General features: G+C 37.2%; 1 protein-coding gene across 1 annotated transcript in view; it reads right to left on the bottom strand.

Annotated features, from left to right (window-relative positions):
- Positions 1-5,511: 5,511 nt before the first annotated feature.
- LOC134672828 (dorsal root ganglia homeobox protein) overlaps positions 5,512-25,166 on the bottom strand; it is a 118,882-nt gene continuing 99,227 nt past the window's right edge. Inside the window, exons 9-10 of the mRNA XM_063530783.1 lie at positions 8,947-9,083; positions 5,512-8,268 (exon numbers count right to left, since the gene is read on the bottom strand). Coding sequence (XP_063386853.1) covers positions 8,039-8,268; positions 8,947-9,083 — 367 coding nt within the window. The 3' untranslated portion in view covers positions 5,512-8,038. The remainder of the gene's footprint in view (positions 8,269-8,946; positions 9,084-25,166) is intronic.

The following is a 25,166-nucleotide window of genomic DNA, read 5'->3' as shown; positions in this document are numbered from 1 at the left end:
GTAAGAAACAAACCCTTTATTGCCAAACTTGGTTCATAAATACATCCCATAAAATCTAAGCATTTTCATTAGTTAATGAAAAATGGCTAAACTCCGAGATATACTGTTGTTCTTGCTCGAACTGTTGCAAAAATGCTGTAAATCATTGGAAATAATGGGTTTTACGAAATGGACGACAGACGCGTAGGTAGTAATGAGTGTTGTTATAAATTGCAAGATGTCTACGTAAAGGCCAGAAGTAATTTTTATGATAAGGCCCACTTGCACCATTCCACTAACCTGAGGTTAACCGGTTAAACCTGGAGTTACCATGGTTACCAGTACAATTCGACACTGGGTTAACGGTTTAAATGCTTAACCCCGGGTTATTGGGATGGTGCAAGTGGGCCTAAGTGTTTCTGAACGAGTATTTCTAATTTACCCAATTCTTTTTTTTTTACTCTGCTATGGAGTCATCTCGCTACGCCGGTGCCGTAGTGTTCCCAGTAGGGATACCTAGAGGCGTAACGACAATGTGTCGTGGTTAAATTCTCGGCCCGATTCGAACTTTAAAATACGTCGATTAATAGATCTAGAAACGATGTGGATTAGATATGTCAGTGTCAAATGTGACGTTTCTTCAAAAAAACCGGGCAAGTGCGAGTCGGACTCGCGCGAAGGGTTCCGTACCATAATGCAAAAAAAAAAAAAACAAAAAAAAGCAAAAAGAAAACGGTCACCCATCAAGTACTGACCCCTCCCGACGTTGCTTAACTTTGGTCAAAAATCACGTTTGTTGTATGGGAGCCCCATTTAAATCTTTATTTTATTCTGTTTTTAGTATTTGTTGTTATAGCGGCAACAGAAATACATCATCTGTGAAAATTTCAACTGTTCGTGAGATACAGCCTGGTGACAGACGGACGGACGGACGGACGGACGGACAGCGAAGTCTTAGTAATAGGGTTCCGTTTTACCCTTTGGGTACGGAACCCTAACAAAAACGGCACTTTTGACACTGACACATCTAATCCATATCGTTTCTATATTGACGTATTTTAAAATGCTAAATGTTAGAATCGGGCAGTCTGTCTCTTGTGAACTACCGAACATCGTTCTCACACTAAATTAGTACGGGATTGGAAGCCCCAGTGTGTGATGACCGCGGATAGGTCAAGTTATAAGAAAATTGTCATGACAATATGTTTACAGAATAACTGCGGACTTGTTTTTAATCTAAAATCTTACAGTTTTTATACTCGAGGATTAGTTTATTTAAATTGCTTATTTTTATAACATACATCATATTATTAAACTCTCTGCCATTCACCAGAATTTTTAGTGTCTCTGTTTCTGTACATACTTTTATATCAGAAAATCGTCATGATCGGACGTCATTTGGATAAATAGTACGATTTGCTTCCATCGGCTCCTGTTTGTAGACAGTTCTACCTCAATGTTTTAAAACTCAACCCAATCTTCCTGCCTTGCTGTCAGCCTTACTGCTAGCCTTGCTAATTGACCTTAGATATTTAATCTATTTATTGCCATTTTAAAATAGTCGGTCAGTAAAAAAAAACGGCAATTTTAAAAAATGTAGGCGTAAAGTAAATTTGCCCACGCAGCTATCAAATCCGCTGCAGACTTTTTTTGGTCAATCAAATAACTTACGACGTCTGTAAGGGTTCTTTGGCATTCAAAGGGTTAGGTACCTACTTAACAGCCTACAGGTACAGGTCTGGCCCCAATTTCACATCGGTGACAGGTGCGACAAATTGTAAAATCACTATTGCTGACGTCACAGGCATCCATGGGCTACGATTACCACTTACCATCGGGCGGGCCGTATTCCTGTTTGCCACCTTCATTGTATTATTTAAAAAAACTTTATTATATCGGAAAAAAACAGATATTTCTCCTGCGACGTTTGTAACAATTGTCAAAGATTTAGAAGAGTTGTAGGTAATTCTTGACAGGTAATGAGTTATATGTCGGAATTTCGTGACAATTGTAGTGTTTCTTGTGACAATTGTCATAAACTTAGCAAGAGAAACCTCTGTTTTTTTTCCGATATCATAAAGTTTTTCTTAATAATACACTGATGGTGGCAAACAGGAATACGGCCCGCCCGATGGTAAGCGGTAACCGTAGTTCATGGATGCCTGTGACGCACATAGGGGTATTTCACTAGAAAAGCTGGCCAAAATTATTTATGTACATTTGTATCAGGAGTTCTATTGTGTGAATCCAAATATGCTATTTTAATTTATTTTATACAACTTTTATACATTTGCCGGTTGGTGTAGTGTTGTATCGTTTATATACCGGTCAATAGCAGAATAAAACATTCTTCAAGTTTTAATTAGTTGATAAACAGCTACTATCTGATCAATCAGACGACCCTTCATCACTTTCACCTGTTGAATCTGATGATAAGTCATCTGACATCGCGTTTGCGTCTATGTTTGGGCCAAGCATCATGTCCCTAGCAGCAAGGCTAAATGGTTTCGCTGATTTTAGAGGCTTAGGCCTAATGCTGCTCAAAAACGGATCTGACGTAAGTAGCAGCCGATTTAAGACGTCCAAATTGCACTGCTCTCTCGAGAACTTCCTTGAAAAGCTCTTCCTAAATTCTCGGAAGTGCTTATTTCTGGCCTCGGCTGCCTCTCCGGACAATTTTCCTATAGGGAGAAGGGCATATTTCATTACAACAGGACCATGCAGTAAAATTTTGTGCACGGTTGGGGTCATTTTATTCATGACTGCATCAAGTTTTTGTAGAAATTGGGGTTCGTTACAGTCTTTCATCATACGAACAATGTATTCTCTGGTCACTACTCTCACGCCAGAAGGACCTGCCATGATAAATCAGAAAATTATTTTTTCCGACCGCAAAAATAAACTTTGTTTGGTAATATCGCTCAGTGTAAAAATTCTCGTAATTCGTTAATGGGCACTTCTGGGCACCCTAATTTTAAATAAAATTGCTAGAGAATTAAATGTCCTGTCGAATAGAACTACAAATTTAGCCCAATATAGCCCAATAGAACAACTTTCGGCCTTTTGAGTTCAAGTCAAATTCGTAAATTCATAGTGCAAGAGAGTACTTACTGAAATTTGATATTAAATGTATATAACCCTTAGTAAGAAAATAATAATAAACAAATTAAATTAAGCATACCTGGTGAATCCATTTCCCGAACAGACATTTTAAAATATCACCTTATTTGTTGTCTAAACAACGCATAACAATTGTAATATTTATTAACGAATTTCCGCTTTCGTAGATGTGTTTTAGTAAGAGCGGTTAAATGACACCGATTTCACAAATACCCACCACACGCAGCGAAAAATAAATATTGTTCTAGTATCTATGAATTATATGACTAAGGAGTTCGGCTACCCTTTTCCCGGGATTCTACGTCTTGATACATTCTACTAATGGCCAGCTTTTTTAGTGAAATACCCCTATGTGTGACGTCAGCAACAGTGATTTTACAATTCGTCGCACCTGTCACGTTGGTGAAACAGGGGCCAGGGTGACATTAGAAAACAAACAAAATCTCATGTACATAATAGTTTATTTTGCAGTAATTAAAACAACTAGGTATTTAAATGTGCCTAAGGTACGTATATATTAAGTATAATATTTATATTATCATACAAGTACAGTCGGCCCCAACAATTCCACGGTTCGTGCATAGTGCAGTGGTCGTCTCCCGGCTCTCTATGTACAATATGGGGCGGACTGTACGTCTACTTACAATACTATGTTATATGTATATCATAACTGTATTAACATTTGTTCCGAGTGGAAAGTATTGTTGCAATAAGGACATACAGGGAGGAAAGACAGTTGCCAAGATGTGTCAGGACTGTCGGGGCAGTTAAAGTGTGCAAAAATATCTGTACATGTACTGTAATGCTTGCCTTGTTTACTCTTAATCTGATGGCGATTGAATATCGATAATTTTCGAAACACTAAATAATATCTTTGTTTATTACTTATTAACACCTTTATTGCGCATACGAGAATATCGGCCCGATTCTAACTTTAAGATACGTCAATTAATAGATCTAGAAACGATGTGGTTTAGATATGTCAGTGTCAAATGTGACGTTTCTTCAAACAAAAACGGCACTTTTGACACTGACACATCTAATCCATATCGTTTCTATATTGACGTATTTTAAAATGCTAAATGTTAGAATCGGGCAGTCTGTCTCTTGTGAACTACCGAACATCGTTCTTACACTAAGGGTCGGTTGCACCAAACTGTTCGTATCGTTAAAGAGTTCGCTAAATTTTTATGTATGGAAAGTTTCATAGTAAGGCGCCGGGGCGCGCCGGCTGACGTTGATCAGTCTGTCAAATGTGGTTGGTGCAACTGGCCCTAAATTAGTACGGGATTGGAAGCCCCAGTGTGTGATGACCGCGGATAGGAATTATGGTCAAGTTATAAGAAAATTGTCATGACAATATGTTTACAGAATAACTGCAGACTTGTTTTTAATCTTTAGTCTTACAGTTTTTATACTCGAGGATTACTTTATTTAAATTACTTATTTTTATAACATACATCATATTATTAAACTCTCTGCCATTCACCAGAATTTTTAGTGTCTCTGTTTCTGTACATACTTTTATATCAGAAAATCGTCATCATCGGACGTCATTTGGATAAATAGTACGATTTGCTTCCATCGGCTCCTGTTTGTAGACAGTTCTACCTCAATGTTTTAAAACTCAACCCAATCTTCCTGCCTTGCTGTCAGCCTTACTGCTAGCCTTGCTAATTGACCTTAGATATTTAATCTATTTATTGCCATTTTAAAATAGTCGGTCAGTAAAAAAAAACGGCAATTTTAAAAAATGTAGGCGTAAAGTAAATTTGCCCACGCAGCTATCAAATCCGCTGCAGACTTTTTTTGGTCAATCAAATAACTTACGACGTCTGTAAGGGTTCTTTGGCATTCAAAGGGTTAGGTACCTACTTAACAGCCTACAGGTACAGGTCTGGCCCCAATTTCACATCGGTGACAGGTGCGACGAATTGTAAAATCACTATTGCTGACGTCACAGGCATCCATGGGCTACGATTACCACTTACCATCGGGCGGGCCGTATTCCTGTTTGCCACCTTCATTGTATTATTTAAAAAAACTTTATTATATCGGAAAAAAACAGATATTTCTCCTGCGACGTTTGTAACAATTGTCAAAGATTTAGAAGAATTGTAGGTAATTCTTGACAGGTAATGAGTTATATGTCGGAATTTCGTGACAATTGTAGTGTTTCTTGTGACAATTGTCATAAACTTAGCAAGAGAAACCTCTGTTTTTTTCCGATATCATAAAGTTTTTTTTAATAATACAATGATGGTGGCAAACAGGAATACGGCCCGCCCGATGGTAAGCGGTAACCGTAGTTCATGGATGCCTGTGACGTCAGCAACAGTGATTTTACAATTCGTCGCACCTGTCACGTTGGTGAAACAGGGGCCAGGGTGAGATTAGAAAACAAACAAAATCTCATGTACATAATAGTTTATTTTGCAGTAATTAAAACAACTAGGTATTTAAATGTGCCTAAGGTACGTATATATTAAGTATAATATTTATATTATCATACAAGTACAGTCGGCCCCAACAATTCCACGGTTCGTGCATAGTGCAGTGGTCGTCTCCCGGCTCTCTATGTACAATATGGGGCGGACTGTACGTCTACTTACAATACTATGTTATATGTATATCATAACTGTATTAACATTTGTTCCGAGTGGAAAGTATTGTGGCAATAAGGACATACAGGAAGGAAAGACAGTTGCCAAGATGTGTCAGGACTGTCGGGGCAGTTAAAGTGTGCAAAAATATCTGTACATGTACTGTAATGCTTGCCTTGTTTACTCTTAATCTGATGGCGATTGAATATCGATAATTTTCGAAACACTAAATAATATCTTTGTTTATTACTTATTAACACTTTTATTGCGCATACGAGAATATCGGCCCGATACTAACTTTAAGATACGTCAATTAATAGATCTAGAAACGATATGAATTAGATATGTCAGTGTCAAATGTGACGTTTCTTCAAACAAATACGTCACTTTTGACACTGACACATCTAATCCATATCGTTTCTAGATCTATTAATTGACGTATCTTAAAGTTCGAATCCGGCAGTATGGCTACGTAGCGCATCGAAGTGCCTACAGCGTAGCGGCCGGAGGGTTGCGAAATTAGCCATCAAAAAGATGTTCATGTATGAAAGTGCCTGGCACGGCCTGTACAAAATGAGATTTAATAATATACATTGAAATTAATATCATATGCATAATATGCAATGCACTTTTTAAGATCCAAAGTTTAGAGACACAATTTGGAATCTATCCTTTCGACTTGATCATCATGCCCTCTTGTACCTACATAAGTTGGCATAAGACCGATTTTTCAATGGATTGAACTGTTTTTTTGGGAGAAATGTTAAGTATTATATCAAATATATAATACAATAATTACTTATTATATTATTTGAAACGTTATTTATTTACAAAACTACTTAACTACAGACACCGTACAAACATCGAGTCACTGAACAATAAAAATCACCGTTTTCATCAAATAAAACTTCCTAATGGAGTTTCTAGTAAAAGTATTATGTTAAATACAATATTATACACTATCTTTCATATTTCGTATATGATGAAAACAATGACTGATTTATTTACATTTTTTCCTATATATGACACATAGAAAATAAATATTCACAACAGCTTTTGGTCGAATACTGCAATGATATAAAAGTATTTACAAGAACTAAATAATAATTCCAAATAGGTATAAGTAGGTTTTAAATTTCTGTAATAAATATTGAGGATTCCAACACACCGCAGAATAGGTAAATGTGATCTTAAAATATTTACCTACGTCTAATAAAATAAATATTGACTCAGTTTGACACTGCAGTGCATCGTTATCCTTCAAATTATTTTTTTACTTTCGAAAACCTCAACAGCATACTATCTAATACTGGTTGTAGTTTGGCACTTCCACTTTCAAATCATGTAGTTTCATGAAATACAATTAGAGTTTAATGGAATGAACAAGAAATATCTTAAGCTAAGGGTTATGGCACATAGTTTGGCACGACTAATATATATGGCACAAGAATCCACAGTATCCTCGATTAATAAGTTTATACTTAACATAACATTTGTTATAAATTACTGTCGGACTGTATTCTGTGTGTTTCTCTGTGTGTGTGTGTTTTGTATTCTGTGTGTTGTTTATTCGCAGTTGATATTACGAACTTATGTATACAAAGTCTGTCGTATCCTCTAGTCAACCATACAAGAAAAATTGTCAGCCATATTTGAAACAATGGTATTAGAAAACAGAATTGAATTTGTTTTGTTTTAAATCGAACGAAACAAACAAAAGCAAATCTGTTCCATTTAATAACGATTTAAATTTCATTGGAGGTTATTTGTACTAGTAAGAGGACCGTGGGATGCTCGAGGTTATAACATTTATTAAAATCCACACCACAGGTAAAATACAGGTTGTTGGTGTGTCATTACGAGAGTAATTATTTTAGAATATTTCCTAAATCCCATAGTGAACCTGCATCACGAGCTAAGTAATCGGCCTACAGCAAGGTTGATTACGAATAATCATTTTAGAATCTTCATTTGTGAGATTTTGGTTTTAAGAAGCCCAACTGGTATTAATTAAATCTCTGTATTTCATGTTGTTATTCGATGACGACGATCCATTTCGCGTGGTAAATTTAACACTAAATTAGTTAATATCTTCCTACGCTCCTTTACCTTTTTGAACGCCAGACGGCGAAGGAATATGCCGTGCCCAGGATGCCAGGCGATCGCCATTATTTAAGTGAAATTAATCTTTACGGAGTCCTGCGTAAGTCCCAATTGCATTGGCGAAGCTGACATCTGTAGCCGTCGTTGGCGTCAGTGGCAAGACTTTCCGATGACGTCCATAGCGGTCTGTGGTTGTCAAAAGGTTAAAAAGCGTCTGTCCGAGTGTTACGGGTTTAGTCTATATTTTTCTGTGTGTCCGGCTGATTCGGCGGCGGCTCGTGCGGCAGCAGGGACATGGGCAGCGGCGGCAGGTGCAGCGGTAGCGGCAGCAGCGCCCGCGACTGGAAGCTGGCCAGGGAGTGCAGTAACGCCGCCGAGTGCTCGTGGGCCTTACGCCGGAGCTCGGCCACGCTGGTGGAACGGGCTTCCTCTTTGGGACAGCAGGGGCAGGGGGCGCCCCAACCTGAGGGAAAATATGACAGTTTAGATATGTAAGTACTTCAGTAGCAAACCTTCATAATTTCAAAACTGACGGATTTTCAGAAGGGTTACAAATCTTGGCTTAGAATATTTATTGCTTTTGAAAATCACGTGTTTAATTAAATTAGTATTTGGCAAATAAAACATCTGACACAATTATTTTATCGATGTTGCCTTAGATAACCTTCGTATATCAATCTTCATCTGTTTGGAAAGCCCAATTAGAGCCATACTTAAAGTTTCTGGATTCTGATATGACTTATTTTTTCTAAGTGGCCAGTTCCAGGAATTTTCAGTATGGGCATACTGAAAATTCCTAGTAAGTAAGTATAAAATGCGCAACTGTAAAATAGGAAAAAATCTATTATATTGGAGGTCAAGATCTCGTTTCCGATTCATATCCTTATGGATGGATGGTTCAAGAACAAGAAATTATAATCAGAATTGGGCTCCAGGGCTATTATAAGGACACTGGAAAATGTACCTACAGTAAGAATATAAAGGGCCCACAGATTACCAGTTCGCCGGACGATATCAGCCAGTCAGTTGTTCGGAGGTATCAAATTTTGCGTTTAACTGTCAGGCCGATATCGTCCGGCGGAAAGGTAATCAGTGAGCCCCTTTAAAAGGTAGGTATAGAGGTTCTGTGTTATGTACTTACCTTTCAAACTGGGGAAGAAGGGTTGCGACAGATGGTTGAGATGCTGCGAGAGGTGGCTGAGGTGCGGGGGGAGGAACAGCGGCGGCGCGGGGGGCGCGTCTCCCGCCGCCGCAGGCGACGCTCGGTAGGCGCTTGAACTGTAACAATAAAGAAAAATTCAATACAATATGTAAAACAGGATCTAAATTAGAACATACTTCCTAAAATTATACATAGGTAATGTAGCTTGTTTAATTAATTAAATGAAGTGTGTGAATGCCAAGATGGGACACTCTGACAACACCGATTGTCGTACGTGTGGGTAAGAGGAAAATACAATAAAACACCTAATACTTTTAGTATCTTGTTTAATACACCATTCTCTACAACCATGCCAAAATTGGCTTATACACGAATTATTTCCCCCGATTAGCAATGTTTGGTGTTAGTTTGGCGTAGGTACTAGTTGACGTTACAAAAAGTAGTGTTACAATACCTATAGTAGGACAGTTACTTTCTATCAATTATTTACTATTTACACAGAATTAATTACGATCCAGGTTGTAATAATGATACGGTGATGACGTTGGTCCTGAATGAGTTTTTTCAGGTTCCATAAGATCATTTATTTTACTGGTTTCGTTTTGACTCACTTCCAAAATTTCTAGCTATCTGTAAAAAGTTACCCTAATCTCTAAATATAGGTATATGCACCTAGCGGTGTCCTCATTGAATATGCAGGCTTCTTTAAATCTGTCCAATCTGCAGCGATCGATGCAAGGGCTGTTTTCCCGATTCGCGAGGGCGCGACACCCCGTGGGCAGCCAAGCGGGCCGGCCACGCCTCGTCACGGTGAAGAAAATGCTTAAACTGACGACGTATGTGTCCTTGTGGGATTGATATAGGATCCAGTTTCGCTTGGTCTGAGCAACAATCGCTTTAACCAAATCAAAGCATAGCTAGGTATTAAAATGGTTTTATAAATTACAAAAATGCCAGCATAGAACACACGAATCGTGGAAATCCAATCCAAAAATAAATAAATTGGTTGCTTAGCATTGCTTTAAAAAGATCTTTCCTGATATTTCATTTGTAAATTTTCTATGCGATTATATAAATGCATGTTTTTCTTAAAACGCTGAACAGAATGACACAAATTATAACCTAAGTTAATACCATTATCTTAAAATAAAATACATTTGGGCAAATAAAGTGAATGCTGATCTCAGGAAAAGATACATCGTTAAAATAAAATCTTTACTTAAGTACTTACTACGAATGGAACTAGGTATATTCATATATGAATATGTAAGGTAAAAACGTAGTTAGGTCATAGATAAAGCGTCATGATTCTCAAAAATAATGCCCAGATACCTAAACAAATTATATCTACGCACCTAATGAACTAATTACGATTAACCAATTACACGGGCTCGCATGCAACTCATTACCACGGTGACACGATTATCGCGCGCTAATTGCAAATACCTACCGCGGCATGTAATTACGCCAATATTGGTTTTAACTTTAAACCGATCAACTAATACGGTTTCGGTTAGCTATACAGTATCCGTACAGTCGTCAGGCAAAATATTTACAGCTGTATTACAAATTATTTTAGCGATTTATATATTTTTGCCTGACCGTGAGATCCATTAGTAATCAAATGCTCTTATTTCCGTGTAATCGTATAATCTGGCTGATTGGACTTAATCTGTGTTTATAACTGTTGTTTTCTGTTTATCATACCATGCCATACGATTAAATAAATCTGAGCATCCTTTTTTTTATTTACAAAAAACCCTTAAACACAGTATTTTCTTTAAAGCTTCGCCACAGAATAAATAATAGTACTAGGTACAGAAGACTCACTCTCTAACAAAACGCGTCTGTCACGATCAGCACAGATATGGCCGCTAGGTAGCGACAGCTCCACGCGCGGCTTATGGCAAACCCCAAAATTGGGGTCGAACGGATGTACTTTTAGCTACCTGTAGCAAAGCGACAAAATCGCGGAGTGAGCCACGCCTGGCTTCGCCAAACTGCATGACAGTGTGTAGGCGAAAAAAAAAACATTATATAAAATTTTCTACCTCACACTCTAAACTTAATTATGTTATGTTAGTAACACTAAGCTATCCTAATAAAATAAAAAACACAATTTGCGAGACAATAACTAGACTCTTGACAGACTTCATTTCTTCACGGCTACACGACTAGAAAAGTTGATGTTTTCTCCATTTCTCCAAAGCCGTAAAGGGGGCTTTTACAAAGCGAATAAGCACGCGCTACCCAAACTGGGCAAAGGCCAGAGTCATGGTGAAATAATTGGCAGGCAAGCAAGTGATCCGGTTAGCCCGCTGACGCTGCAGACAATGAAATAACGACGAGGTGTCGCGCCGCTCGCCCATTCCCTTAGTGCATACTTGATGAGTGGATGGAGGGCATGGGCGCTAGCGGGAGCGTGTGCGTTAGCGTGAGCGTGTTAAATATTGAGTAACATATACCTAAAGTGAGAAATGTCAGATATATTTTGCTTTTGTAGTTAACTAGCCTTAAGAAGATTTAAGAAAGTTTTTTGCGTGATTTCTGTTTAAAACAAAGTTTTACTATGAATTTAGCGCAAATAATCATATGAAAGTAGACAGATGCGCACCTATTTATGTAGTAATAGTGTATAATTACTTAATATAACGCAATTGTTTTTTGGATGGAAAGCGAACCACCTTAAACAAAATACCCAAATCAATGTGTTTAGAATGTTAAGTGTGGTATCCAATGTAAAGTAAACCGTAAACTGCTAAATGATCAATTTCCTCGACTGTGCATTTTCTGTACAGTCAGCAATATCTATTCGCATAGCATACCTACAAACTTCTATGCAGTGAGGTCACTTTTCTCTGCCGTTGATTGTACATCTCATGATGCACATACACGCATGGTAACTTATAAATTCATTATTCAGACGACCGGTCTGTCCTAGTGGGTAGTGACCCTGCCTATGACGCCGATGGTCCCGGGTTCGAATCCTGGTAAGGGCATTTTATTTGTATGATGATACAGATATTTGTTCCTGAGTCATGGTTGTTTTCTATGTATTTAAGTATTATATATATCGTTGTCTGAGTACCCACAACACAAGCCTTCTTGAGCTTACTGTGGGGCTTAGTCAATTTGTGTAAAAATGTCCTATAATATTTATTTATTATTAATCGCTCCCAACTCGTAGCTTGTGCCACACCGGGCCACGAGCCAAATTAAATGTGTCGCCTTTAAAGCACTTTGATTTTATCTTTCATGCCGGCTTCGATGTTGTTCCATTTATTGCATTTGCTTTTGAGGTAAAGAGCTTGTTAAATGTATCACGTGAAGTGCGAGGGCTTTCATGTCGGAGTTTTAAAAGTTGATGTAATTTGGGATTTGTGTATTAAGGCAGGCGTGGCTCACTCCGCGATTTCGTCGCTTTGCTACAGGTAGCTAAAAGTCCATCCGTTCGGCCCCAATTTTGGGGTTTGCCATAAGCCGCGCGTGGCGCTGTCGCCACCTAGCGGCTGTATCTGTGCTGATCGTGACAGACGCGTTTTGTTAGAGAGTGGGTCTTCTGTACCTAGTACTATTATTTATTCTGTGATTAAGGCTGATTTTTGTGTATCGTGACGTGAGTTAAATATAAAATGTGGGAATTAAGGAAAAAATTTACGATGTTGACCGAAATCGCCGTAGTAATCTGTGCTTTATTTGAATACTTAATAATATATAATATATTTTGACGACCGGTCTGGCCTAGTGGGCAGAGACCCTGCCTATGAAGCATTGGCTTGGTCCCGGGTTCGAATCCTGATAAGGGCATTTATTTGTATTATGATACAGATATTTGTTCCTGAGTCATGGTTGTTTTCTATGTATTTAAGTATTAATATATTATATATATCGTTGTCTGAGTACCCACAACACAAGCCTTCTTGAGCTTACCGTGGGGCTTATGTAAAAATGTCCTGTAATATTTATTTATTTATTATTATTTATTTATTATTTCTATTCTAGTACGTTACGAGAGTAAAGAATATTTACATAGGACACACACACAATGTATACTAATTAAATCGATCAAATCGTTGTTTGGTAAACTAGATGGATTTTAAGTAAAGTGTAAGATTATCAAAAAGGTGTCAATACCTACTAACCCTCTGTACATTGGAAATTATATTTAAGCTATGTATAGATGAAAACCAGATTAAAGCACAGAACGACAGCTCCAAGCTACGTAATTGTAATACCTCATTATCAAATCCATTATCTCAAAATTCGCTTTCACAATACGTCAAAACGCAAATCTCCTGCGTTCATTTATTAATCAAAACTAAAGGACATTAAGGATCAAATTGATTCCCTTTGTGAGGCACAATTCAATTCGCCTGAATATTCATATTAGCTCCTCAAGGCGGTAGATGTCGCTGAAACCAATTAGTGCGGACGCTTCGTTACGTCCGCGGCTGGACCTAAGTACCGAGCTGGAATTGCTGTGGAAACAATTTACTAACTATATTTCGCTAAGCATTATATTTTAGTGACTTGTAGGCAGTGGATCTTTCACTTATAAATTAGTGCAAATAAGCTGCGACGCGAGTAATATCAAGGTCAATATCAAAGAACGATTTTTTTTTAAATATATTTACTACCTACTCGTAGCGTATTTCGCTAGCATCAATCTTAATAAGTAGGTACGAACGAGTTAAAAAATTTATTCCGTTTTGATACCACTCGCCATCAACAGCATTTGAACCTACCACACTATTGTAACGTCTACGAAATTTTTGCTACGAAGCGGAATAATAGTGCTACGGCGTAGCACGCGCAGCCTCGAATCAAGAAGAGGCTTTATTCAGAAACGGCAATTCAATATTGATAATAAAACAATTCAATGTTAGTGCGTCTCAATTGCAAGAACACATTCATGTAGCGCCTCACACTGGAGCGAGCGGGAGCAAATTTTTGTTATAAATTAAATAAGTTTTGCGAGGCTCTTTCTCATGTCAATAGACATTTACAGTCTCAGGGCCCGATTCGGATTTTGAAATAGACATCTATTAGACATCTTTTAGATATCACCAAGATACGGAAACGATATGTTTAAGATCTAACCTGTCAAATTTGACATTTGCGCGATTCTGGGGATACTCTTGAACGATTTCCACAGGATATGACTTAGAGATCCAATTCACATCTAATGGATATCTTACTCAATCTAACGTAAAAGTGACATTGGTTGCCCGAATTGCGCTGCAAAAGAGAACTAGTTGTTATCTAAAGTATAACGTATCTAGAATGGATCTAGTACGTGTCGCCTCTTGTGAATATCTTGAAGGTCGAATATATACGGCAGTTATTATTTGATGACCTAAATTTTGATACGTCAAAAATGCACAGCTCAGCCCTTCACGGGTGCTTTCCAATAACCAAGCGTGAAGAATCTGGTTAATTCTACAAGTTCTCGATCTACTTGAGTTGATTGTCGACTATGCTTACTTAATAGCATAGTTTACTTCACACACTATCCCAATCTAATTGGCCGCCTTTGAAGCTCCGTGAATAAATGATCAAATATAGCGTAACGGAATACACACTTGCTACAAATGAAAATTAATTATGTATGCTGATAAATTGACAGTAATTACATGCAGGGGCGCTGTTCTGTCGCTTAATTTGAAAAGGGTGTAAGTCATGTCAAGTTTGATTGGTTTATACGTCATGTGGTGATGGGAATGTGAGATTATGTCGTGACGGCGTCGGTAAAGGGTTTAGGCATGTTTCCTTGGAAGATTATGATTATCTTATTAATATGGAGGCATATTTGACTATATTCGGTAATTCGGTGAGATATATGTACAATTTTGTGCAAAAAAAAGATAAAAATTGGTTAAATAATACATGTCGTTCAGAAATAGTGAACTCGCGTCATAAAAATTTCGCATTGTGTCTATTTACTCTAGTTAACAATTTTGCTTATACCTCCCTTATTGCATGCACAATGTACTAGACTAGATAGTACTTTTGTTACTTACAGCAATTTACTATGTAACGTCCCCGCCGCAAACTTAACGTTCACTTACTCGTATTTAATCAGCTCTAAAACAACATTGTTCCACATAACACTTACGCGGTTACCCAGCAAGGTAACCTTACCCCGCTATACACTAGTTGTAGTTAGGGGCGGTGTCGCCGGATGTCGCTATAATCAGTTAATTGCATGAATAATTGAACGAGGCTGCGCTAACACAGCGAATACCTACGGAGCGGGGTGCCTATTACATGGTTACAGTTGCAAAACTGGAAAAGCGTATAAACCTTTGTCACTGTAAAGTTTGTACGCCTTTTAGGCAAAGCGCGGTATAGGACATCTGTTCTGGTTTGTAATGGCGTAAAGGACAAAATGTTAAGTAGGCAGTGTAGAAAATTGATTTTGTTTACAAAATAGCATCATTGAATTAAGTTTATTTTTTCTAATATTTCCTTTAGCTACTTATCTGAAATCAAACTAAATTATCACTCGAATAGTACAAAACTAGAATTATACTTTTACTGTATATTCCTAATGTAAGTGTTTACAGGATGACACCAAAGGCGTCTAATACCTATATTTTATCCGCTAAGAAAACATAATGCACGCCAAACAGAAAGATCAAGTAAATACCTAATTTACTTTCTGTTGCCATCAAGGCAATTATTTAACATCTCGAATATTAAAGAACCATAAAACATTCAGACGTTAAAATCATATCATTCGTTTGCTAAACATCCTAACACTCACTTTATACATTCCTTGAGGAGAAAATTCAATTTTAAGCGAAGGTAGGAGGCGGGGAGATCCTAATTGGCAATTTTCTTTTTACGCCATTTTTTCAGCTTTTAAAAAGAAAAATTCGTTAATGAATATTTAATCGTTATAATCGCCTCGCCCAGCCGAATTACGTCGTCCACACTTTAAGAATAGATTCTTTAATATTTATAATGGCTTTATAAATACTTAATAGCTTTTAATATTTCAAATCTTTCGGCCAGATGGTTGGGGTGTTTTAAGAGAATTTCGTGTGGTCTAAATTAAACACTAATTGTCCTATCCTACAGCGTTGGTATTTGTGTAGATATTTTTTAAACTTATGATCCTGTAGGTAATGCGCAGATCTGATAGGAGATAGGTATTCATAAAATAAAGCATAGAACAGTTATACTTAGTTACTTACTATATTAGTTATACTATAACTGTGACTAAAGGTAAGATAGGAAGATCTAAAAACATTTTCTTTGTATCATCAAAACATCTGTGAGTTTAGAAGATCACTTGTAATTTTGGAACGCTATTTATTCCTTTTGCGCAAATAAATTCATCCAATATCAATTTAAAGTAATGATCCTTATTACTAACCATGAAGATAGCTAAGGTTTTCTAAAACTGTTTAGGTGTGCTTAGAGTTGAAACAAGAAAAGTCTACAGAGATTTAATTTTAAACGTCAAACTTCTATGAAATTATGACGTACATTATAAATAACACTGACATTGCGTGTGTTGTCAAAATCTCTGCAGACTTCTTGTTCTAACTCTATGAGTATTTTATATTAAGTATTTTAAAATATTTTTACCTAGTTTACCAAGCACTACGAATCAGCCCAATATCTAATGATAAATTTCCCTTCCGTCAGTGATGTCTCAAGAAGGCCCCCGCAAGCCGTAATCCCTCATGTATTATGCGCGCATATAAATTTCAATTTTAAACCGGCCGGGCTCGAGTTACAGCCATTTGGCGAATTACCGCGGGCGCCGGGGGCCGTGGTCGCGGGGCTTAGAAAAGTGATGTAAGTAACGAGAACGACATGAAAGGTAGTTTGTGTGGCGTAAATTCAATTGCGTTGTCTTTGACAATAACAATCTGTTTAAGAAATATTCAAGTTCTACAATGTTACTGAAAACGGTTTATAATAGGTACTTATCTGAGATTTGGATACTGTGGTTAAATCTGAATCTAATCTATAACTAATATAATACCTTTAAACAAGCAATTCTTGTTTATTTATATATATATTTTGGGGATCTCGGAAACGGCTCTAACGATTTCGATGAAATTTGCTATATAGTTTATAAATGTTTTCTGAACAAAGCTCGGTCTCCCAGATATTAGTACCTAATTGGCGATATCGTGTAAAGGTTATCCAACTTAACGAAACATACTGCATCCAAAGAGGGGGAACACGCCAAAGTGGGTGAGTGTCATTAGCTCATCATATTTTAATAGAAATTTGACATTAATATCCACACTTTGTCAATGAAAATGCCATGCACAGTTAGCTTAGTTCGACTCTAAAATTACAGATGTACGTGCAAACGTGTCTTGCTATCTCAGTCAGTCCGGTACAAAAAGTACTGAGGTTGACTGAAGTAGCATGACAGATAGGTACGAACCATAGAGGTACAATAATATAGAGAAGACATGGGGGAGGGGCCAAATGACCGAACGAGATACACTTATAGAACTTTCAGTAGGAGTAGCAGAGAAAGCGGTACTATTGCTTGTCCTTGTCACAGTCTCACTTTTTGTTTGTTCCCCACCTTTTCGTTAGTATGGGCTATGGTGGGCAACAAATAACCCGACCGAATAACGTAGATTGTTTTTGGTCTATTGTCAGGAATTGTTAAAACGTGTTTTTAATATTGTCGCATTGCGTATGTTTTGTCCCTCACGGAGGCACGCGCACACCACTTCTATAGGATGCTACTTCTATGGTACGAACGTTTCCGAAAAAATACGATGGAAAACAATTAATGCACTACCTACATCTGTAAAAGGGTTTGTTGTGTCTTTTGGGTTAGATTACCGGTATTCCTTGTGGTGTGGGTGTAATGTCTTGTTTTCCAGTTCCAACAAACTTTTTTACCAAAAATAAAGTGAATACCTACAACACGCTGTCGCCAAAATAAAAAGAATATTCCCAGGATAAATCACGGACAAGATGAATTAATTTGGTATAATATAACTCCGCAAAGACTATAGGTTAGGTATCAACGTAGAATCAACTATCTAATTGTAAGTGCTATTTGAAGGCATTGTTAGGGACATTTCTACAATTAATTAATATTTTCCTAAAACTTTCCAGCGCCAATCATTGGATAGTTTACCCAATCATGTTTTCCTCACTATCCCTTATTCATAAACGCGCTACAAACCACAATTAGCTACTAATCGTTTGTCTTTATCTGTCATTTTGACTTATGTATTTGTAAGAAAGGGATCAAATATAATTTAACTAAATCAGGCCCGTAAAGTTCTATGAATAAGGGGGTAGGTATAATGTCATCCATACCATAGTCGTGTCCCCAACCCTACGGCTGCCGTACGTAATCAGGTAATGCGTCCGCGCCGGGCGGGAATAAATAAACTAGTCCTTTACGTGAATAGTGTACAACTGTACATGTGTACACATGGCCATGGGATATATTACGTTACGTACGGGTTACGAGGAAAGGTTTCGCGGGTAGCCACTCACATGCTTGATATTTTTCAGTGACCTCTATTATTATAAAAACTTTTTACAAAAAAAAGAAAACCGACTTCAAAAAGGATGAAATAAAATATTATCCATTTTAAGTCTATGCGTTACCAACTGATATGTTTGAAGTCGGTGCCAAGCCAACTTTGGAAGCATACCATGATTTTGGTGCGAATCGATAAGGATGTACGTTGGTTTGCCTTACACGACGACAATTAACGTACTTTCTGTAGTTACAGTTGACGTTAAAAATATGTTTACACTTTTCGTCTTATTACAAAGGAGTAAGGTGCAAAAGTGTAACTATATCTTTGACGTCGAATGTACTTACCTAAGAACACACCTCAGAACACACGATCCAACCTTAGCACAGTCCGTACCATGTTAGTCGGTACGCAAGCGTGAGATTGGGACTGAAGTTATTTCCCGTCCCTTATTCAGAGAACTACGTTTCATAATATAAAACAATTCAAGGAATTTACTTTCTTGCCAAATGTCACCTGAAGCGGTTCAGTTGTATAGCCATGAAAAGGTGACAAAGAGGCAGACAGAATTACTTACACATTTATAATAGTTATTAATACAGTTCTAATGGGATTTATAGTCATAAGGCTGATTATATTTGACGGGTATTGTTACTACTTGGCTTGGCACCGACTTCAAACATATCAGTTGGTAACGCATAGACTTAAAATGGATAATATTTTATTTCATCCTTTTTGAAGTCGGTTTTCTTTTTTTTGTAAAAAGTTTTTATTTTTCAATTTTTAGTTTTAACGCATTGTTAAGAGCGCGACGCATGAATGAAAAACAACATCATGACTAACACTAAATTCGTGTATCTACTTTAATAAATATGTAATCAGGAATTTTCTCGAGTCCGTCTGGGAAATTACAATTCCTGTCACTACACTAAATCCATCCTCCGCCCCGCCACTGACCCAATCTCTCAACCCCCCCGATCACTCTACCTCACAGCGTATCAACTCCTGATCCATGTACCCCTCGGCCCTGAACCAGCAGCCCTACAACCACCATTACCCGACCCCTTTATCCCCGACCCCTTAACTCCTAACCCTAACCCCCGATCAGTAGCCTTACCAGCTTTCCAAGAGTTTGACATTTATTTATTCGCTAGCGTGTGTGTAACTTACTTTCTTTGCATCTCGCTCGTATTGGCATATTAGTGCGAGCGAGATGCATAAAAAGTTAGTTACGAAGACGTTAGCGTCGCTAACTTAGCGAATATGTCAATGTCAAACTCGTGGTACGGCTACACTTGCACTACATCAAATTGGCGGTGTTCGGAAGCTAATGCTTGAGTTACTTTAGAAAACACCGAAATCACTTTACACGTGCCTTTAAAAACTGAGGAGTTCCCTCAGTTCCTCATGGATTCCATCATCAGACCAGAACCAAAAATAATACGAAAACACCTAGGAGGCAACTCCTTCCAAACAAAAAAAGAATTACTCAATTCGGATCACAGGTGCCGGAGTAATCGCTGAACATACTACATTTAAAAAATCATCATCATTATCATCAAAACAATCATCATCATCAGGTCTACTTCATCAAAGTGGTGGTTTTCGGGATAAAATGCTCGAGTTGCTTAAGAAAACACCCAAATCACCATGCATGTGCCTTTAAAAATTTAGGAGTTCCCTCAATTCCTCATGGATCTCATCATCAGAACAGAACCAAATTAAAATGGGACCAACTCGGAGGTAGCTCCTTTCGATCAAAAAAAGAATTACTCAAATCGGACTACGGATGTCGGAGTAATCGGTGAACGTACTACATTTAAAAAATCATCATCATTATCATCAAAACAATCATCATCATCAGGTCTACTTCATCAAAGTGGTGGTTTTCGGGAGAAAATGCTCGAGTTGCTTAAGAAAACACTCAAATCACCATGCATGTGCCTTTAAACATTGAGGAGTTCCCTCAATTCCTCATGGATCCCATCATCAGAACAGAACCAAATTAAAATGGGACCAATTCGGAGGTAGCTCCTTTCGATCAAAAAAAGAATTACTCAAATCGGACTACGGATGTCGGAGTAATCGGTGAACGTACATAAAAAAAAAAAAAAATAGCCACAACCGAATACAGAACCTCCTCCTTCTATGAAATGGAAGTCGGTTAATAAAAAAAATAGCCACAACCGAATACAGAACCTCCTCCTTCTATGAAATGGAAGTCGGTTAATAATAAAATAAGGATGACAGCTGGTATTCAGTTACGGACTAAATTTTGTAGTCACTGTAAAATTACTGCCATCTATCGACACACGACTAAAACTCACTCAAAATAAACACGTATAAAATTATCAAAAATATGTGTATATCGATGAATGATTTTATATTTTTTATATCATTTTGACCCATGTTCATTCCCTGATATCTATGTGTTAAAATTGTTAAATATGAAACGGTGTTGTCACGCTATCTAGCCGAGCATAGGCCAAAGCTGTGTGCGCCATCTATCCGAGAATGAGTTTTTCTTGATTTCCGAGGCACGTTTTTTTCTTAGACTTTATTCATCTTATACGAAGTTATTTATGTCTTTGCCTCCAATCCTGTTCGCTTTCGATAAGGCAATAAAATCTAAATAACTGCACTAACGACTGTGCAAAAATTCACTAATTACTAAAAAATAATTAAACAAAAATCAACCTTATTTTGGTGGTAATACGGTTCACTATGGCTATGAACTATTGGTTAGAGAGGTTTGATTGTCACCTGACGAACCATGCAATTTGAAAAATTGTCGTGTCTTTAGTTTTGGCGATGTCAAAACTGGTTTTAAACAGAAAATTAAATATTAATCCAGCTGTACAAGCTTTTGCAAATTAACAGAGTTTTATAACCATCCCTTTTATTGATACGAAATGATCTAAAACAACATGTGTCCGACCACAAGTCAAACAAATCTTAACCAACATTGCAACAAACCCTCCTCGCGGCACATTAAATATAATAACATAATCCGGACTGACAACGCAAACAGGGCTCATCAACCCCATGCCCGAGGTCGTGGCACTCGATGCAGAGGGTTAAGAAAAAATGTTTTTTTGGCAATTTTATAATTTACTTACCTACACAAAAAGTAGGTACTTGTTTTAATTTTTAACAAGCAGAAACGTCTGCGAATGATGCTATTAAGCTTAGAATAAATTTAAAAGTGGAAAAATTACTGTCATTGGTGAGACTTGGACTCACGGCCTCTGGATCGATACTCCAGCGCTCTGCCATCTGAGCCACCAAGACCTCATCCCTAGCCAGCAAATCTTCCACCATATTATAGGTCAATGGGACCCTTAGCGACATCTACCTCAAGAGTGTTACACTTCTTAAACGGCTACCGGAGGTCCAAGACAGTAATTTTTCCACTTTAAATTTATTTTATGTAGGTACCTACTTGATTTGAAAGTTCATATTAAATTAATTCACTGGCAGTCTAATAGTGTGATGTGGTTTTGTATACGTTCTAAAATAATAAATGAAAGATTAATCACTTGTGAACATTTATCTCAGCAACTATTAATAGTTTTGTGGTACTCCTATTGTCATGGGTAAAGGTGAAAAATGTATGTTTATTTACTTAACTGTACCAACTAGTTTTGTCAACAGCAAATCTTCATCCCACAATTATTAACTATTTTTGGATAATTTTGTTAAGAATTGCGCAGATTTATTTAGATACGGGAAAATAAAAAATAAGTAATGCGAGTAAATCTCCGTATAGGTATAGAGATTTTAAAAAATACCGCCCGAAAAATCACTGCTTATTGACTTTTTTGTTGAAGACGGGTTTTAACCAAACAGTGAACCCCAAAAGTCAGTGGATCCGGTAATCCGCTAGAAATAATAACATTTGCGCAAATCCGCGGCCGCTAATGTACCCGGCCCCGCGGGCTTTAAACTGCTTACAGGTTTAAAAACTGCCTGCCGTAAGCCAACGACATTAGTTGTTGTACTACGAGTAGGTACTTATACTAGGTAGGTTACTTGTGGGTGCGCAATAAGGAGATTTTTCTTAAGCTGCTGGAAGAAAGAAACAAAAGAAGGAAAGAATAGAAGCTAGGTAATACAGTAATAGCATTTTAGATAAATCCTAAGTCACATTAAATTATGAAATCATATTGAGTAATTGATGCTTTAAGGACCTTCAGCTTAGATATTAGTGGCTTACGGCACATTTAGACAGTGCGGGAACTCGCATGCGAGTTTCATTACATTGCGTTATTTGATCGGTCGGCTGAGTTCTTGTAACCTCGATGGTCCGCAATGATGCGCATCGCATGCGAGTTCGCGCGCTGTCTATTTAAATGAGCCCTTATCTTAGGCTTAGACTATGGTCAGGCATACCAAATCAACTCGCACGAAAGGAAAAAGGAGACATATTTAGGCAATTTATTTTTGTTATGAAACGGTTATGTTTTCGGTTTGTACAGAAAAAATGTCAACAGCTGACAGGTCATATCGATAACCGTACCCTCACCATGAGTTTTACGCGGCATTAAACGCTAGAAACTGCGTCCAATAAAACTCCGTAACAGTTGCCAGATGAATGTCACCTCCTGCAACAGCAATTAGAAAGAGAATAATAGAGTCTCTCTCGTGTAGCGTCTCAATATGCGTTTTCATTTCACTTTTGCTAGTACCTACACGGTTGACTATCCGAAAGCTCTTATTGTGTTTGTGACATTGTGCAGACAAATTAAAAATTGTTAAGTAGGTACATATATTTCATTTTTCACACAAATTGCGGGATTATATTTGATATAGTATCATCCTATCATCTGGGATATAGCATCTAAATACGAAATTAAAGTTTAAAAACGGAAAATTCAGATATATTATATCTCATAATAACGCGATTCGTTTATCGAGTCAGCGGGTAAATCAAACCTATCAGTCCTATATCACCGATGAGAGACGCCGCACTCGATTTAAACAAATAAAGACCGTTCTCATAACTACAATTGAAACGCATTTGTTCAAATTATGCATTTAAATTGATATTGAGATCTTCCCCCGGACACGTCATAAATTCCAATGAAAACACCGCGAGAGTTATCAAATTAGAAAAATTAAAGTGATAAATAAAGTCCAATTAAGCGTTATTGCGTAAAAAAGGCATAAATTAATGCGGATGAAAAAACGGGCAGACGAACCATTTGAGACGAGACAACTGGACGAGGAAGGGGCGACGCCGGCGTCGACAGTTATGTCGATATTGAATGCATATCATATGGCAGAACATAAGACTATCGCAAAAAATTTGCTGAGGCAGCGGTAGCTAGATTTCATAGTCTTTAACGTTGTTTTGCATGTTTGTCGATATGTATTCTTTGGGGTTAATTGAATTTAATAGATAGATAATTGTTCAGTTACGTAAGTATACCTAATACTGGTTGTGTAAATTGTCTGAATATATGCCTACTTTCCTTTAGAAACATATCGAACAATAGATTAACTCTCAAATGAATCAGCTATCCATACTAATATGATGATTGTGACCAAATTAATTTAGCCTCATGAACCCTACGTTACAAACAAAATTAGTCACACAATTTAGGCGAATTACTTAAAAAAGGTACCTATGCCTACATGATTCTACAAGCAAAGTCACATCCGTGAAGATTAAACGGGCTATTGGCCATAGAATCATAAAAATATGTGCTTTAAAACAGTGTAAATTAAAGACCCCATAAAATAAACTAACGAGTGGCTCATTTTAACTATAAATTCGAGGAAACGAATAAACTAAAAACGTATTAATTAACAAGAAGGCACCTAATACAGGCCACAAGAGACCACTATTTTATTCGACGAATAAATTGCGATTTCAGTCCATTGAGATTGAGTAATTACTTAGAAACAATGACGGCGCTAAAATCTGCCTCTCAGTAATAATCATCAATCAAGACAATAAAGAGCGAACTGGTTACCTACAGCTTCAAGGTCAGTGTTGCCAACTTGGCATAATTGATGCCAGATCTGGCATATTTTCACTTGCTTTGGCACCAAAATTTTCCATTTAGCATCTGGCATATTTTTTAGCATAATTTAGTCTAAGCTAAGTTTGCACCAAATTGGCAGCAACAACATGCGCCATCGCCTTATGTGGTTCATATTTTCATATTAATTTTGACTTTTGTGGACGGATGGACGTCGACGGATTGTATAAAGTTGGTCAAACAGATCTTGTCAGTAGAAAAAGGCAGCAAATTTGAAAAATGTATGTGTTTTAAGTATCTAATTTCAAGTTGACATTTAAGCATTTTTTTTAGCATATTTAAAAAACTTTGGCATAATTTTGGCATAATCTAGACATAAATCTAGCATTTTTTCAAAATCCGAGTTGGCAACACTGTTCAAGGTTCTGGATCAATAATTTATAAAATTAAATGGGCTTAGGTATGGGAAAATATGGTTATTGAAGATTGATGCCAGTTAAATAAATAAGGTGTGTTGTTTTTTACACATTGTAGCCTCAATAAAGGTATTTTTAATATATTGACTAAAAACAGTAAACTATTCCCTACAAGTGTTGTTACTCTTGTCCCAGTGTTTGTCTTACCCTATCTGACTTTAATCTAAACAGACTAAACGGTTTTCAGTGACAGTGAAATCTGTAGGTAACATTTAGGTAAATAAGGTTAAGTAAAACGCAGCTTTTAGAGAGTA

This window comes from Cydia fagiglandana, chromosome 17, assembly GCF_963556715.1.
Source record: "Cydia fagiglandana chromosome 17, ilCydFagi1.1, whole genome shotgun sequence".
Lineage (NCBI taxonomy): Eukaryota > Metazoa > Arthropoda > Insecta > Lepidoptera > Tortricidae > Cydia > Cydia fagiglandana.
Note: the sequence above shows the minus strand (reverse complement) of the source record. Positions and strands in the feature narration are given on the sequence as shown.